At 44.6% G+C, this 16,708-nt stretch overlaps 1 protein-coding gene across 1 annotated transcript; it reads right to left on the minus strand.

Moving 5' to 3' along the window:
* Window positions 1-1,167: 1,167 nt before the first annotated feature.
* On the minus strand, window positions 1,168-16,006 carry rrh (retinal pigment epithelium-derived rhodopsin homolog). The gene is made up of 7 exons (XM_023793781.2): window positions 15,946-16,006; window positions 14,199-14,389; window positions 13,684-13,783; window positions 6,488-6,641; window positions 5,690-5,858; window positions 1,805-1,983; window positions 1,168-1,598 (listed from the first exon to the last, which is right to left on the minus strand). Exons 1-7 carry the CDS (start codon window positions 15,983-15,985, stop codon window positions 1,493-1,495), a joined length of 939 nt encoding a protein of 312 aa, XP_023649549.1. The 5' UTR covers window positions 15,986-16,006; the 3' UTR covers window positions 1,168-1,492.
* Window positions 16,007-16,708: the final 702 nt, after the last annotated feature.

Below are 16,708 nucleotides of genomic sequence, written 5' to 3' on the forward strand. Positions count from 1 at the left end.
AATTAATAACTGAAAAATATTATACACAGACGCATGCTCATAAATTGAGAAATGAGTGAAACTGAAAATTTTCTTGTGGTCTCAATTTTTTCCAGAGCCCCTTTTTTGGTATATATAGCATTATCATTGTTTACATTTATCAATCTGTATTTCAAGAAAAATAAAAAACATTAAGAGCATCTCAATGGACTATGTTTTACTCAATATAATGACAGACATAATGTGTAAATTCACTGTGCTTTCTTTCACGCTACATGCCCCCTCCTCAAGTTTTTCATTTCCCACACCATGGCTGTAGTAATTTCTGAGGAGTGTGCAGCTGCAAACACCTCCTTCAGGCCCCTTCTGGTTCATGCATGTGCAGGAAAACTGGCCATTATCAAGCCCCCCCAGAAGAGAATCAAACAAGGAATGAAGCACAGTGATATCTTTGATATGGAAGCTCAAGAGGAAAAAAAGTAAGTTAACTTTTCATGTATTGTTAATTTTTTTTCTTTGTCTCCAAGGAGGCATTCCTTTACATATACATATTTATGCTTCTTTACTTAAAAAATAAAAAAACTTGTACACTGCCTTCTATTTCATGACATTTTACATTATGATGGTATGTCACGTCTATCATAACACGGATTGTTTTGATGTTTTCAGACAATTACATGCATAAATACATCTCAGAGAAAAAAAACAATTCTTCACATTCTCTTACAGCTTACACATGAATTTGCAGGATCTGACTCATATTAACATAACTTATCAATCAAATGAACCGATTATTTGACACTAAAAATGCACTTGTTAGAAATCCAGCTTTCATTGCACAAATAACAAATGCATTACAATGTCAACAGTACTCTCATCCTGCAGCCCTTTAATACCTGTAACCATCTCTGTTTGAAGCTGAGACAGTGAGCCATTCATAGAAAAGTTATCTGATGAAGATAACGGTCAGTGACAAGTAAACGACCAATGAAACAAATTAGTAGTATATTTGATTTTAATGGACTGTTCGATTGTTATTTAATATACTTAACAGACATTTTCTACAGCTTTGGAATATAGCAGACACATACTACCAAAACAAAGAAAGAATGTTATACCTCACATAAATGACAGAACAGCAATACTGATCTGGAGAGCACAGTCCAACCTCGTTTGTATGTTCTGTCATATTATAATGCCTGAATTATCACACTGAACGGGACATGGGTATTCACTCTGTAAAATAGAACAGACAGAACAGAGCAAATACTTTGTATTTTGTTGCTTCAGATTACTTTTTAATTATGATTTAACTTTGTTTTGTTGAGCTTTGGTTTGCCATCAATTTAACTGCCATCAGTGTTTGACATCAATTTCATTTCGCTTTATTGGTTTTAAATGAGAGAGACCTGGTTTATACAAGCTACCACCTTCATGACAAAGTGAGATTCACCAGCTCCAGATGGTCATCTTTCCGAGCTCCAACCAGGCCAGCTCCATCTCCCAGGGGGTCTCACTGTGCAAGGGGCAGCTGGGAGATGGTCATGGAAACATGGTGGTTGATGGTGATCTGCTGCCGTGTCTGACAACGTAGCATCCCGGCAATGGCCCTTCTGAACCTGAAAAACTCAGAAAGAGGACATTAAAGTAGTTCAATCAGTGCCAGAACCAGGCCCGTTTCATCTGTGAATGGAATGATACAAGATATATAAGTAAAATAATTAATCTTTTTCACACCATTGCATATATGAGTGTTTTGCATCACAGTGGTCTGGCTAGTTATACAGTAGCTCATTTTCTGAAAGAAGGCATAAGCAGGACTTACTTTTTGTTGGCAATCACATATATGCAGGGGTTATAGAAGGTGGATGATTTGGCAAAAAGAGGTGCGATGATCGCCATGGTAGCGGGAATTGTTCTGGGGTCGCCGAAGGATGCCCAAAGGCACACGATGGCGTATGGCGACCAGGCCACAAGAAACATCAGAATCATCACTATGGACATCTGATGATAACAATAGAGAGTAAATGGGACAGTCTATTGTGTTTCTCTGTCAAGTAAGCTACTGTAACTGAGAAACAGCCTCATTAAGCTTGATTGTGTGGCATTTATTGTCCATTTAAACTGTCATTCAAATTACAAATTGAAAGCAAGTTACTCTCAACAGACTGGAAACTTTGCTAGTACAGTAATCCAACTGTATTCACAGTTTACCATGGTCTGTGAAAAAAATAGTTAAATGTGTAACAATACATTTTTTTCATTTTTTCCTTTGAGGGATATAAAAAGCACGGTTGTCATTGCTCCATCATCTCTTGAGAATTAGGATAAATTGAATCTCTTTCATTTGAAAAAGTACAGTACTGTACAGTACTGTATAATGATGAACAATGTACTTTATTGATACTGCTTCTAATGTTGGCAATGTATTACTATGCAAAATTTCTCAATTACCATATGTAAGTACCAATCTTGCGAAGTAGCTACCTAACATTAGCGACGCTACTAACTTTTTTCAGTAGCTTATCAGTAGCACAGATATTTCAAAAACGCTGTAGCTTTTCCAAGTAGCTAACTTTTTTTTTTACAAATAGCGATGTAGCTTGGTAAAACGCTACATCGTTAAAAATACTACATCATTGACTTGTGACCTTTGCAACTTATGATGACGTGACTGTATGACAGTTTCCGCAAGCATCCCCATGAGACGCTCATTCATTCATTCATCTCATGCTCAGGCGACTGTTCGCAGTGGTCACAGTAAAGCATGCATTTGTGTTTCAGCAGCCTAAAATGGTGATAAAAAGGTTTTAACAATAATGAACTAAGAAAATGGTGAGAAAAAGGTTAAAAACATTAAACAATATGGCTTAAAGATGATATAATTTTATTATACAGTATACTATACATGATAATTTTGAGGAATACTTTGGGATGGATGTTAAAGGGTTGAAAAATACTTCACGGCAAACAATATTTTAGACACTTTCATTAAAATGCATACGGGCACAGATTTTCAAAATCTCTTGTTTTTGTTGTAACCCTTCTAATTTTCACAAAGCAATTGTGAAAAACTCTTGGTTTACACCAAATACAGAAAGATTTTTGAAACCTTATTGTGATTTGACATTACATTGTTAAGAAATATAGTTTCATTTCAACTTTTAACATCATGTTTCCTATTTTTTAGTTAAGTTGATTTAAGAGTATCCTATAGCACAAATATTAAGTATTACCAGATGAAATAGCTTTGATGTAGTTAGCTACTTTTTCTCTGTAGCTTGCAGTGTAGCTAATTACTATACAGTGGTACCTCGGTTCTCGAACTTAATCCGTTCCGGACTCCGGATCGAATCCTAAAAAGTTCGAGTTCTGATAAAATTTTTCCCATAAGAAATAATGGAAAACCAATTAATTGGTTCCCGGCCCCCCAAAATTACATATTAAATATTATTATTTTTTACATTTTCTTTAGCATTTAAACACAAAATGAACAGGATAAAACAAGAAGAGCATTTTTTTCTTAATGGCTTCCAAAACGATAAAGATCTTATCCCAACATTACCCCTGTCCTGCCCCAATCGTCCGCTCCTTCCGTGTGTCACGCCGCCTTATTAACCTCGTCTGGGATCCCCATGTGATCAGCTGTTTCTGGTTGTTGTCATTAGTCCTCTGTACTAAGTCTGCGTTTCAGTTGGTTTCCCCAGTACGGTCATTGGGTGCGTTCGACTTGCTTACAGCGCTACAAAGCAACGCATTCTGATCCTGACGCAATGCATTACTGTTAGATGCATTGCGACCTCTCACCCGGCTGCACAAACTGGAACCGCCTTCGTGACGACACACCTTTGCCCTTATTGGCTGACGTTTGCATCCCTGGCAGTTCCGATGCGTAATCTGCTATTTCTCCCAAATATCACGTAAAGCAGTGAGAACTGGTTTTCAGTTAATTTACCTGGTAAAATAAAGTTTAAATAAATGACATAAATGCTCTAATAGTACACGTAAGTTAGTGGTTTATTCATTGTTAGTTACTGTAACATTGCGCTGCTTTATTTGGTTAATCGTTCAGTCTGTGAAGAAGGCATTCAAGTAAGAATTGCATTGTAGTATGACTCATTTCCTGGCATGTACAATTTATATTAGGTCAGCATTCACGGTTCGACTTCTGATATTCAGATCGAGTTCTAGGTCAAACTGGTTTGTTCGACTTTCAAGAAATTTGAGTTCTAGTGAGTTCGAGAACCGAGGTACTACTGTATTATAATAGTAGCTTGGCTGTAGCTTAGCTACTTTTAGTCATAAGTAGCTTGTAGCTTGAAAAGCTACCATTTAAAAGTAACTTCCCCAACACTGTTAAGTACACGAAAATCATATTATAAACGTGGGCGTGGAGATCGCTATTGTCCATGGTAGGTTTTGGAATGTATCACTTGTGTATACGGGGGGGCTACTATACTGTCAGACTTTGTAATATAATGACAAATATGTGGACTGGCTGGGGGGCCCTACGGACTGGTTTGAGAAACTGGTTTGTGAACTAGTGACATGATTTGTACCAGAGACCTTCAGCTGGGCACAGAGACCTAACCTTCAGTCTTACACCAACCTTGGAAGTCTTAAAACACTTAAAAATGTTTTGTGTACAAGTGAATTATGACGGAGTCTTTTGACTTACATCATGAACCAGATAATAACCATTTGTTTTGAAAACATATCTATTATAAATTTCCTCTTTAAAGGGGTATAATAATGTTGCTTCCATCCATCTTGTAGCACTACCTTGTGCAATATGCTGTTTTGCCCCAAGTTCCAGGCCTCCAAAACCGTGACTCAGATACTGTAAGTACAGTGGTACATTGGAAGACAGAAGGCTGGCTGAGTTGGCATTTGGTTGAGTTGCAAGTGGAATTTCCCAATAAAAACAATGCAAATGAATTTAATCTTAGACCCATAAGTGATTGCCTATCAAAACTTATCTACCTACCTAACTAATTATAAAAAGCATTAACAATCAATATAAAACTAATACGCACATGAAAAATCGCATACAAAAGCAATAAACATGAAATAAATTACAATCCCACACAGATATACGTGCCCGACCTTCAAGTATTGCTATCGTTTCCTTTTTAAGTTCTACAGTCACTCTTACTACTTTCCTCTTTGGTTTGCTGCTATCACTGCTCACTTTCTTAGGGGCTATAATTACTGTATCCCTAAATGTACTCTAGATACTGTAAAGCACAAAAAAATTTCATACCAAACCCAGGAACACAGCTTTCACATGTTGCGAGACTGAGAGTGATTCATAGGCATCAGCATCCCAGTAGGTCAATTTGCCTTTGTTTCCACTCGTCAGAGACGCGTCTCAATCTATACAAGTTTTAGCAGGTCTGTTTTGTTTTGTCGTGTTCTGAGTTTCCGGTCGAGTTGCAGTTAAATTTATCTCGACCAACCCGTTCGAGGTCCATATTGGTACAGTTGACTCATACAAGTTTTAGCAGGAATGGTCAAGTTCCAAGATTTTGGTGCAAGTCAGAAAAAATTCAATAGACCCATTCAATGTCTGAGTTGGTTGAGTTAAGAGGAGTTCCAAGGTTCTACTGTAATTGGAAGATACAGTAGAAAGGTGGATAATATGGTAAATATTCAGATATGTCATGCAAGTAAAAGGATATTGTGAGGCGAATGGGCACTGCTGGCTTACCTTGGTGACGTCTATCTGGTCAGACCAGTCAAGGTTGATGACATCCAGGCAGTTGCTGGAAATGTATCTCTTCATGGACGTAGAAACATTGTAGTAACAGTAAAACATGGCCAACAGGGGAATGAGGAAATTCACAAGTACTACGGCCATGGTGTAGGAAACAAAAGACCTGCAAAGGGGGTGTAACAATGCATTATGTAATAATACTGCATTATGTAACAATTCAACAAAATGCAACAAATTTTCACTTCATTATGTAACAGCACCTGCATGTTATAATAATCTGCCGCAATTTGTAATAGACATCTTGAATGCAATATGAGTTTCCCTGCATTTTATAATAAATTATTACATATTGTGGTATTACAAAATGCGGGAGTTGCACTTTTTAATGATGAAAATGTAATACTGCGCATCATGTAATAAATAACCAAATTGGACGATACTTTGTTGTTGTTAATACTTAATGTGTTGTTACAGAGAGCATTAACTGTAAAGGAATTGTGACAGAAAACGGAATTTCTTAGACATTACGTCCATCATTTTGCTGAGTAAAACAAAACATTCAAAGCATCTGATTCGACTATTTGTCTTGAAATGCACAGTGATTAATTTGGCTTTGAATATAGTTATTTTAATAATGAATCATATCAAGACAATAGAAAGTCGTATCAACTTACCTGCATATTTTTTTGGTACATGAAATAACAGGTTGCACAGCCATAGCAGTGCTTAGTTTGAACAGCAGGGTGGAGAATGTCAGCATGGTGCCTGACAGACAAAAAAAAAAACACTCACCAGTCATTGTTCCTCCAGTTGATGGTGCAGGTGGCCCCGGTGGGATCTGGGGCGTAGCTCGCCCATCCCACCACGGGCATGGAGGCCCAGAAGAGGGCGTTGGTCCAGGCAGCTAAAATCATTAAGGTATAGGAGCTTGTGTTCATCTTCTGTCCTTTTGGGAGAAAGTAGCAGACATGAGATGCAATAATTTGCCATCATCAAATGCACAGAGTATCCTATTCAGGGTACAGTTCAAATAATGTATGAGGGTATGACCTGGTCAATTAACAAAAGTTCACAATTAATAAAGGTGAGAGTCACTATGTGATGCCCTGGTGTTCCTTTATTTACATATTTCTCTGTTATCCTTTTTCTCATTTTTTTTTATCTACCTATCTTGGTGCTTCAATCACTATACTGTACTTCTCAAAGTGAACATAAAATGTATAAGTCAATATTCAATATATCCTAGGATGTAAAACATTGTTCCTCTAAATATGCAGCTCTGGAATAAATTAAGCGTCCACAGCAAAACTTTCAGGGGCCTATTTTCCACTGGTGCAAAAAGGCTTAAGTGGACAGTGCTGCTCCCGGAGATGAGGTACTTGTGCATTTTCACCTCGTGCACCAGCACATCTGTTTCCTCATGTGAAATGCAATCTGGCTTGCCAGGCAAATGCGCCACTGTAACAATCTGTAACAATCAATTATACTTTGCGTTAGATTGTCAAAATAGAGTTCTCAGTCTCACTCATTTCTTAGTTTATGGGTATGTCCCTGTGTGAGATATACATTTTACAAACTCAAGCCTGGCTCTTCCCTACTTTGCATTGATGAAGAGATTCTTTCTTGCTTAATGGGTCTTCAGTCCTGCTTCTAGGAGCCTGATACATACTGTCTTAGCAGTGCACTTCACACCACTTAATGTTTTCCATTCTTTTTGAAGGTCACTTGAGATCATCCTCTTATTTATGAGCACCTGCAGCTAAGAAGGGAACTTAAGACTCTTAACAGGCAGTATAAACAAGCCACCTCAGAAGTAAAAGGGGGCATTAAAGATCTGACCACTGAGTTCTGAGGGCAACTACACAGGCTGAAAATTGCAGAAAGGTCTCTGAGACTGAGAAAGGAGAAGGAGGCCAAGTGAGCTCAGTTCATCAAGGACCCATGCAGGTTCACTAAGACTCTGCTGGACGAAGCAAGATCTGGGAGACTGACCAGCCCGAAAGAGGTTGTGGAAGAGTTCCTCAAGGAAAGCCACAGTGACCCACTTAGAACCCAAGCCTTGGACATCCACCCAAGGATTGGAAGAAGTGAACTCCCAGAGGAAGAGCTTGATATCAGGGAGCCTACATGGAGAGAAGTCCAGGACATCATACTGAAATCTCGGTCAGCATCAGCTCCAGGACCAAGTGCTATACCCTACAAGGTATACTGTATAAGAGATGCCCAAAGCTCCTACGCAGATTATGGAAGCTGTTGCGGAGGATCTGGGCAATGGGCATAATCCCAGCACCTTGGAAGAGAGCGGAAGGGTGCTTTGTACCCAAGGCAATGGACTTCTCTGTTATTGGCCAGTTCCGCACCATCTCCCTCTTGAGTGTTGAGTGCAAGATATTCATCTCTGTCCTGGCAAAGAGGCTGACCACTTACATGGTGAACAATAAGTACATCAACACATCAGTCCAGAAAAGTGGCATCCCTGGCTTTTCTGGATGTTTAGAACACACAGGCAATCTCAGCCAGCTAATAAGGGAGGCCAAAGAAAGTAAAGGCAACCTAACAGTTGTCTGTGTCACACCCCGCTCCGTCCGATCCTAATGTGTGCCACGCCCCCTCGTTAACCCCATGTGGAATCCCAGTGTTTTACAGCTGTTTTGGATTTTTGTCATTAGTTCAGTGTATTTAGTCCGCGTTCCTGTTTGTATCCCCAGTCCGGTCATTGATGTTGCTGTTTGTTGTCGTGCTTCCCCGGTCCTGCTTCCCGTAATAAATCCACGTTTGACCCTACTTCCTGGCTCCTCTTCCCTGCTTCCCTTCAACCCGATCGTGACAGAATGACCGGACTCCAAAAAAGAAAACCAGGTACTTCGTCGGCGCACCAGTTGGGGGATAACCTACCCGGAGTCCCTAGGATGACCCCTGCGAACTACGCGTTCTGCGACCCCGGTCTGTATTGGCCGGAAGCGGACCGGCGAACAAAGCCGGCTCCGGAGGTGCCTGGCCGCACAGCCGCAGCAACACGGAAGAAGAGGAGAGGAAGAAAACAGGAGGATGCAGCGGACGAGCTCCTCGTCAGGTCCGTCTACCTTTCCGCCGCTTGCCCTGCTGCGCGTAAGGAGAATCCCCACCCGATTCTCCACCCAGCGGTGTTCGCGGGTGACGTCACCGCCACTTCGCTGCCCAAGCCTGAGCCAGCCACATGCCCCTTCAACGGGACGCGCCTGGCCCTTAAAGGGGCCAGGTCCGTTAAGGACGCTATCCAGCGGGTTCCGCTGTTTCGGAAGCGGGCAGCGCCCCCCGTGGTTCCTGAGCCACGGCCCTGTCTGGAGATGGCTGGGAGATTTTTCATCCTCCAGGGTCTGTACTGGCGGGTGGTGGGTGAACCCGCCCTAAGGGGCTCCCTGGAGGCAATCGCGCTCCTGGAGCAGCTGCGGAGGGAGTTCGCAGCAGTGACCCCTGAGTCCCCGCTCCAGCAGCTGATTCTTGCAGAGGAGACCCTGAGGGAGCTGCTCCGTTTGCGTTCGGAGCTGGCTCCTCCAGAAGCTCCTGCGGCGCCCCCTGTTGGCCCAGAGTCTGTGGCGCCTGCAGCGCCCCCCGAGGCTCCTGTGGCGCCGGCAGCGCCCCCTGAGGTTCCTGTGCCTCCTGCTCCTGCTGCACTACCCCTTGCTGACCTGGAGTGGGTGCCCCCTGCCCAGTCCCCTGTGCAGCCGCCTGTTCAGACTCCAGTGCTCCCCGTGACTCCAGTGCTCCCTGTGACTCCAGTGCCTGAGCTCCCAGCTCAGTCCCCTGCTGCTGCTGCTACGGCGCCCACGGCCCCTGCTGCTGCTGCTACGGCACCCACGGCCCCTGCTCAGCTCCCCGTGACTCCTGTGTTCCCCGTGACTCCAGTGCCTTCCACAGCGAGCCCCGAGGCCCCTGCTGAGGCGCCCCCTGCTGGCCGCACGCCTGCTGAGGCGCCCCCTGCTGGCCGCACGCCTGCTGAGGCGCCCCCTGCTGGCCGCACGCCTGATGGCGCCGCTCTGCCCACGGCTCCTGAGCTCCCAGCTCAGCCTCCCAAGGCCCCTGTCCCCAAGGAGGTCCCTGACTGCTGCACTGATGCTCCTCCCTCCGCAGTGGACTTGGAGGAGGAGCTTGAGTGGGACCCCTCGGGGATTGCCTTGACTGCCCCCGTGGCTTCCCCTGTGACTGCCCCCGTGGCTTCCCCCGTGACTCCTCCGCCATCACCCCAGTGTGACAGACCCCAGCCGGGTCCCCGCCTCTCAGTCTCCCGGAAAGGGCGGGGACACCTGCGTCGGGCCCGGGTCCCGCCTGCCCTGCCCCCTGGCTCGCCCGTTCGGCCCCTGGCGGTCGCTCTGTGGCTGCCTGCGGCTCCTCCGGCTCTGGATCGGCGGTCCCCTCGGGGCCTCTCCCCGGTTCCTCGGTGCCGGTCCTCGGCGTCGCCTCCGGTTCTGTGTCGGCCGGCTCCGGCTTCCCCTCCTCCTGCTCCGGCTTCCCCCTCCTACCTGCCTCCGCTGGTGTTCCCTCCTGCTCCCTCCATGTCCCCTCCGTCTCTCCCTCGTCCCGTTCCCTCGGCCCCTGTGTGGTTCCCTCCTGCTCCCTCCTCCCTGTCGCCTGCGGTCCCTCCGGCCGCTGCCCGTCGCCCGCCTGGGCTCTCTCTGGCTCCCCTGGCTCCGCCTCCCTTTCCCACCATCCCGCCTGTTTTTGCTCCTTGTCCCTCTGTTCCTCCTGTGGTTCCTGTGTTCACTCCTGGCCCCTTTGTGTCGCCGTTCGGTGTTCCTTCTGTGCCCTCTGTGTCTCCCTTCTTTGTCTGTCTGTCTGCGTTCCCTGTCCTTTGTCGGGTTTTGTCTTGGTTCCTGTCCTTGTTCTTGTTCTGTGTCTCTGTCTTGTTTCCTGTTTCTCGTTGATGTTTTTGGTTTTTGTCTTTCAGGTCCTGTTCCCCGGTCTTGTTTCGTCCGTCGCCTCCTCTCGGGCACGCCTGGTGTGCGTGCCTTTGGGGGGGATTCTGTCACACCCCGCTCCGTCCCATCCTAATGTGTGCCACGCCCCCTCGTTAACCTCATGTGGAATCCCAGTGTTTTACAGCTGTTTCGGATTGTTGTCATTAGTTCAGTGTATTTAGTCCGCGTTCCCGTTTGTATCCCCAGTCCGGTCATTGATGTTGCTGTTTGTTGTCGTGCTTCCCCGGTCCTGCTTCCCGTAATAAATCCACGTTTGACCCTACTTCCTGGCTCCTCTTCCCTGCTTCCCTGCTTGCCTTCAACCCGATCGTGACAGTCTGGCTCGATTTGGTCAATACCTATGGAGCAATCCCCCATGGCCTCATTAATGTAGCAATGGAGCATTACCATATTCCATGACACATCAAGGATATGATCACCAACTACTTTGAAGGATTCAAGTTGCACTTCCAGACTGGCCATTTCACAATCCAGTGGCAGGATCTGGAAAAGGGCATCATAATAGGCTGTACCATCTCCCCTATCTTGTTCATCATAGGGATGAACCTGCTCATAACAGCTGCAAGGAAGGAATCCAGAGGGCCAATGATGGAGTCTGGCATTCGCCAACCTCCAATAAGAGGGTTTATGGATGACCTGAACATCACAACAGCTAATCATGTACAAGCTAGATGGATCCTGAAGGCACTAGACGACGTGGCAATGTGGGCTTGGGTGAGATTCAAGCCGAAGAAGTCTAGAAGCATGGTGATAAGGAATGGTAAAGTGACCGTTCCAACTGCAAGTCCAGGGGGAGGCCATACCATCAATTGAGGAGAACCCAATAAAATGCCTCAGCAAGTGGTACAATCCATCCCATAACGATAGAAACAACATATCTATGATAGAAAAGCAGACAGATGAATGGCTGAGGAAGATGAAAAGATCAGGCTTACCAGGAAAGTTCAGAGCCTGGCTATTCCAGCATGGCTTGCTACCGCGACTTTTGTGGCTTCTGACAATTTTTGAAGTATCAATGACAACGGTGGAAGGAATCGAGCGGCGAGTCAACAAGCACCTACGAATATGACTTGGCATCCCACCAAGCTTCACGTCAGTAGGGTTCTACATTAGGTCTGGCCAGTTGTTCAACAGATCAAAGTGGCAAAGTGCAGGACTGTGATGACCTTCAGGGACTCCACCAATGAGAAGATCTGAGGTGCGGGTGTCACTACACGATCGGGACGCAAATGGGCAGCAGGCACAGCGGTGGCTCAGGCAGAAAAGACCCTGAAGTTGAAGGACGTCATCGGGAACCCATGCATCGGGTACCAGGGACTTGGAACAATCCATTTCCAGCAGTGGGGGAAGGCAGACAAAAGACAGAGGAAAGGCATGGTCCAAGATGAGATTCGACAGTTAGAAGAGGAGGGAGGAATGTCTCGAGATGTTGAGTATGACAAAGTGGGACTTGGCAAAACGTAAGATCACCTGGTCTGAACTTTGGAGACTGGAGCCCTTCCGTATCTCGTTCCTGCTCCGATCAGTGTATGACACCCTCCCAACACCAACAAACCTGCACAGGTGGGGACTGAGGGAGGACCCTCTGTGCAGGTTATGTGGAGAAAGAGGAACAATGGTGCACATATTGGCTGGGGGTAAGACTGCGCTCAGCCAAGGAAGATATCAATGGTGCCATGACAAGGTTCTTAGGACACTGGCCGACATTTTGGAGCAGGAGAGACGGAAAAAGTGTCAAACTCTCACGAGACCTGCACCATCCAATTCGTCAGGGCGGGGGAGAGACCACCATCCTCCAAGTAAACCATGAAAGGCCTCCTGCACGCAGCACTATCATGGGAGATGAGGGTGGACATGGGGAGAATACTCCTTTTTCCCCAGGTGGTCCAAACCTCCCTGAGGCCCAACATGGTCATATGGTCCAAGGAGGCCAAGAAGATCATCCTGATTGAATTGATGGTCCCATCGGAGGATGGATGTATCGAGGCCTCGGAACGGAAGAGCACCAAATATCAGGACCTGGTCCAGCAGTGCAAAGACAAAGGGTGGCAAGTCTGGCTATTCCCAGTTGAGGTCGGCTGCAGAGGCTTTCCTGCACAGTCAGTTTGGAGGGCGCTTACAGCGCTGGGAATGGCAGGGAGGGAGAGGAAGAAGGCTGCTCGCCGGTTGGGCGAGGCAGCGGAGAGAGCCTCTTGTTCGCTATGGATTAGGAGGGAGGAATTAAGCTGGAGGCCAGGAGAGGAAGGGCAGTGACTGGCCATTACTGCCGACCCGCCAACTGAATGACATCATGGTTCAGGGTCGAAACACCAAAGGAAATTTGGACACCACCTGATGACATCATCTCCTGGTCAAAAGCTTCAGTCACTTCTTGAGTGACTATAGGAGGATGCAGGATTGTAATCTATCGAGGCACTGCCAGAGAAATTGAGTCGCCTCTGGCATTAGAAAGTTGCTTCCACCTTTCACTTGGCTGGTTTTTGGTCATTCCCAGTGTCTCCTACTTCCCCTTGTTCTTGTGTACTGCTGACTTAGAAACATTGAGCCCGGAAACAACCTACCTGACGGTGTAGCCTTCTGCCAGCAGAATCGGGACTAAATCAGGATTTAAAAATGCAGATCTTTAAAAAATATATCGTGGTCTCTTAATTTTTTCCAGAGCTGTACATAAAAACCGGTTGCAAACAGCATCTGCCCGTCTGTTTGGCTATTTACACCAATCCTCCAAAGTCCCTGCCCCCTGCCAACACTGTGAAACAAACATAAAGCAATAATAATAATAATAATAATAATAATAATAATAATATCATTGCATACTAACACCTGGTTGCAAATAGCAACTGCCATTTTTTCATCTAATGTAATTTTATGTAATTTATAAAAATCATATAAACTAATAGCTAAAGGAACATACTTCAAAGGAAAGTTAAAAGAAATTTCATTGATACCTCAGTCTGCTGAAAACGGTGCTACTTAATGTTCCTAGTCTTTCTTCTGGCAAGTGGCGTGTGGGAGAGCAATTGAGTACTGTACCTATATCTGCTCTGCAGATGGTGAGATATCGGTCGATGGCCACCACTGTGAGGAGTCCGATGCTGGCCATGCCAAAGAAGATGTTCAAAGCTGCATAGACCTGTGGTGGCAAGGTTCATCAGCTGGTAAGAGGGAAGTGCCATGCACTTCCTAACGTAACATGATGGCTTTGGGTTACATGATACAATCATCGTTGATCCCATCTAAGGACACCAAAAGAGCAACCAGGTAAACTACTAATCATTACAAGGTCTGCATTCTAAAGCATTAATTTGTGACTATATTCACAGAATTCTTTGAAAATTTTATGGTTCAGATAAGGAAAGTATTAAAACAAATACAAGACAGTTTCATTTTGCTTAAAAATCCTAATTTTGTCATTCACAGATTGTCATGATGTGACAGCCCATAGCAGCCCATATCTGGGACTCTTCAGCCAAGACAGGTTCTGCAATCTAGATTTCTGACCGTACGACTGCGCATGGCTGATTCGGTTATCTACACAGCTGGAACACCTGGCAGCCAGTGAAACCAAACTTCCAGCTGCCGTGGAGGTCTGAGGCAGCGGACATGGGGTAGCCAATGCTAGCGACGCCGATGTCGGTGAAAGCCAGGTTGATGATGATGGCGTTCGTCGCATTGCACAGCTCCTTGAATTTGACAAACATGAGTAGGACCACAATGTTGCTCGCGATGCTGATTACCCCTGCAAGAGAGGGGTGAGACGTTACTGTGTATTAATCTAAATATATATTAATACACATATGCTGTGTTTTTTCTTACTCGGAATCTATTTTAATTATGTTTTATTTCATCTCCAAACTCCAAATAAAAAGGTTTTGGATTTTTCTGTCAATATTGTAGTATTAAATAGATCTTTTTGTGATAATTTTCAGTTGGATAAAGAACTTTTAAAATCTCCAGCGCATGTGCTGAGGATATGAATTTGTAAGCTTCCATGTTCCAGAACAAAAGCGTCCATTGTAGTGAACCCAGCACCTTAATCGGCTCTGAATCCTGTTCAGAAAAGTGCAGTTTAAACCACAAATGAATCCTTTGTAATCATGACACTGATTAGTTCTCTTGTTAAAGTGTATGACAAAGAATTGTGGGAGTTTTGGAAAGACCGCATGTGCAGGTTTGGCATAAAGCCTTTTTAAATCACATTTTTGAGGATCTTATTTTGTTATGGAGCTGCAGATTATTGATCCTACTATCATATAATTTAGATTTTTTTAAATAACATGAAATATGCTAAGAAGATAAGCACTTAACTTAAAAGATGTAAAGATGGAGATTACATCGCACTACAGACAGGACATGTAGGTCATTTGCAAACATTTGAAACATGAAAAAAACAAGCTCATACACACACTAATTGATTTCATTGTACTCTCTAAGGTTTCCATAGAGACTGGTCTCCTGACCAGTAAGAAACTTTCAGTTTTGAAAGAATATTTAAGTTTATAATTAAAGCACTACAAATCTCTATAGAGACTTTAAAGAGATTATTTAAGATCAAGAATCAATTTAGGGTTTCACTGTCCTGCACACAAGCTACATCAAAATGGCAGCACCTGAGGACTTGCTGAACAACTTTCCGCATTCATGATACTTGATACAAGCTGACACACGTAATTTCATGTGTTCAGTTATGACACATTGAAAGTCTGCACCTTTTTAAGTTGGAACGGCAGATCCAGCAGTAGTTACACGGCCACATAGGAACATAAGAACATAAGAAATTTACAAACGAGAGGAGGCCATTCGGCCCATCAAGCTCGTTTGGGGAGAACTTAACTAATAGCTGAGTTGTTAAAATCTTATCTAGCTCTGATTTAAAGGAACCCAAGGTTTTAGCTTCCGCTACACTAGCAGGAAGACTATTCCATACTCTAACTACACGCTGTGTAAAGAAGTGCTTCCTCAAATTTGTTTTAAAATGTTCTCCCGCTAATTTCCACGTATGGCCACGAGTTCTAGTATTTAAACTAATATTGAAATAGCCATTTGGCTGAACAGCATCCAGACCCGTTAGAATCTTATAGACCTGGATCATGTCCCCCCTTAGTCTCCTTTGCTCGAGGTTAAACAGATTCAGCTCAGCTAACTTCTCCTCATAAGGAAAATAAGGAGTTTGAACCTCCGCAACATATCAGACATGTAGCCACCTAGTAGCCTACCCCAGAACAGGGTATTTATGGTTCCAGTGCTCTGGATGCTCCTTTTAATGCGTCACCCTAACAAACACAGTGACTTTACCTGCAGTGATTAAGTATCCAGCCACAATGTTGTGCTCCATCTGTGAAAATACAGAGTGTCCCTCGCCTATGTCTCCATCTCCTGTGTCGTTAGACATCTCCCCCCTTTCGCTCAGATGACCTGGACTGAAGTACTGGGTGGAGGTAGCTGCCTTGGTCCCTGTAATACTCCCAGCAACAGTCCATGTGAGGCAGCCCTGCAGTGAAGCTCTCTGCTCAGAAAGATTTAAGGGGCTGGCAGCTTATTCTATTTTTTATTTTTTGGAGGATAGGGGGCTGGGGTTTGAATGAGGGATTAGGCTTTTTCTGCCTTTTTCCCTCCACAATCCTTGACAAAAGGGGACGCCTGTTCCCCAAGTCCCTGGGAAGGATCAGAGGAGATTATTTTTCACATGAGCACATGAAGGACAGCTGCTGCTTGCTGCCCTGAGTGAATGTGTTGGCTCGCAAAGGGGTGAGGAGATCTCTCTCTCTCAGGGCACCGTGGTCCACCCGCACCTTCCCATCTCCTCCCGCGCCTGGAATCTACGCTTTCCCACAGAGGCTTGTCATTGTTCTTTATTCCTGTCTATGCAAGGAAATGGAATTCTGGGAAAGAATGTCCTGAAAGGAGCCAGCAAAGAAAATGGCATCAAATGGCCTTACTAACAAAGCCCAAATTATTTTGAAAACAAATTAAGAATATGCTACAAACATCTCTTCCTTCACTCAGAGCTGCTAGAGTTTTTTGCTTTGCACATTTGTTATGTTCCGATTTTAGGACG

This window comes from Paramormyrops kingsleyae, chromosome 25 (genome assembly GCF_048594095.1).
Source record: "Paramormyrops kingsleyae isolate MSU_618 chromosome 25, PKINGS_0.4, whole genome shotgun sequence".
NCBI lineage: Eukaryota > Metazoa > Chordata > Actinopteri > Osteoglossiformes > Mormyridae > Paramormyrops > Paramormyrops kingsleyae.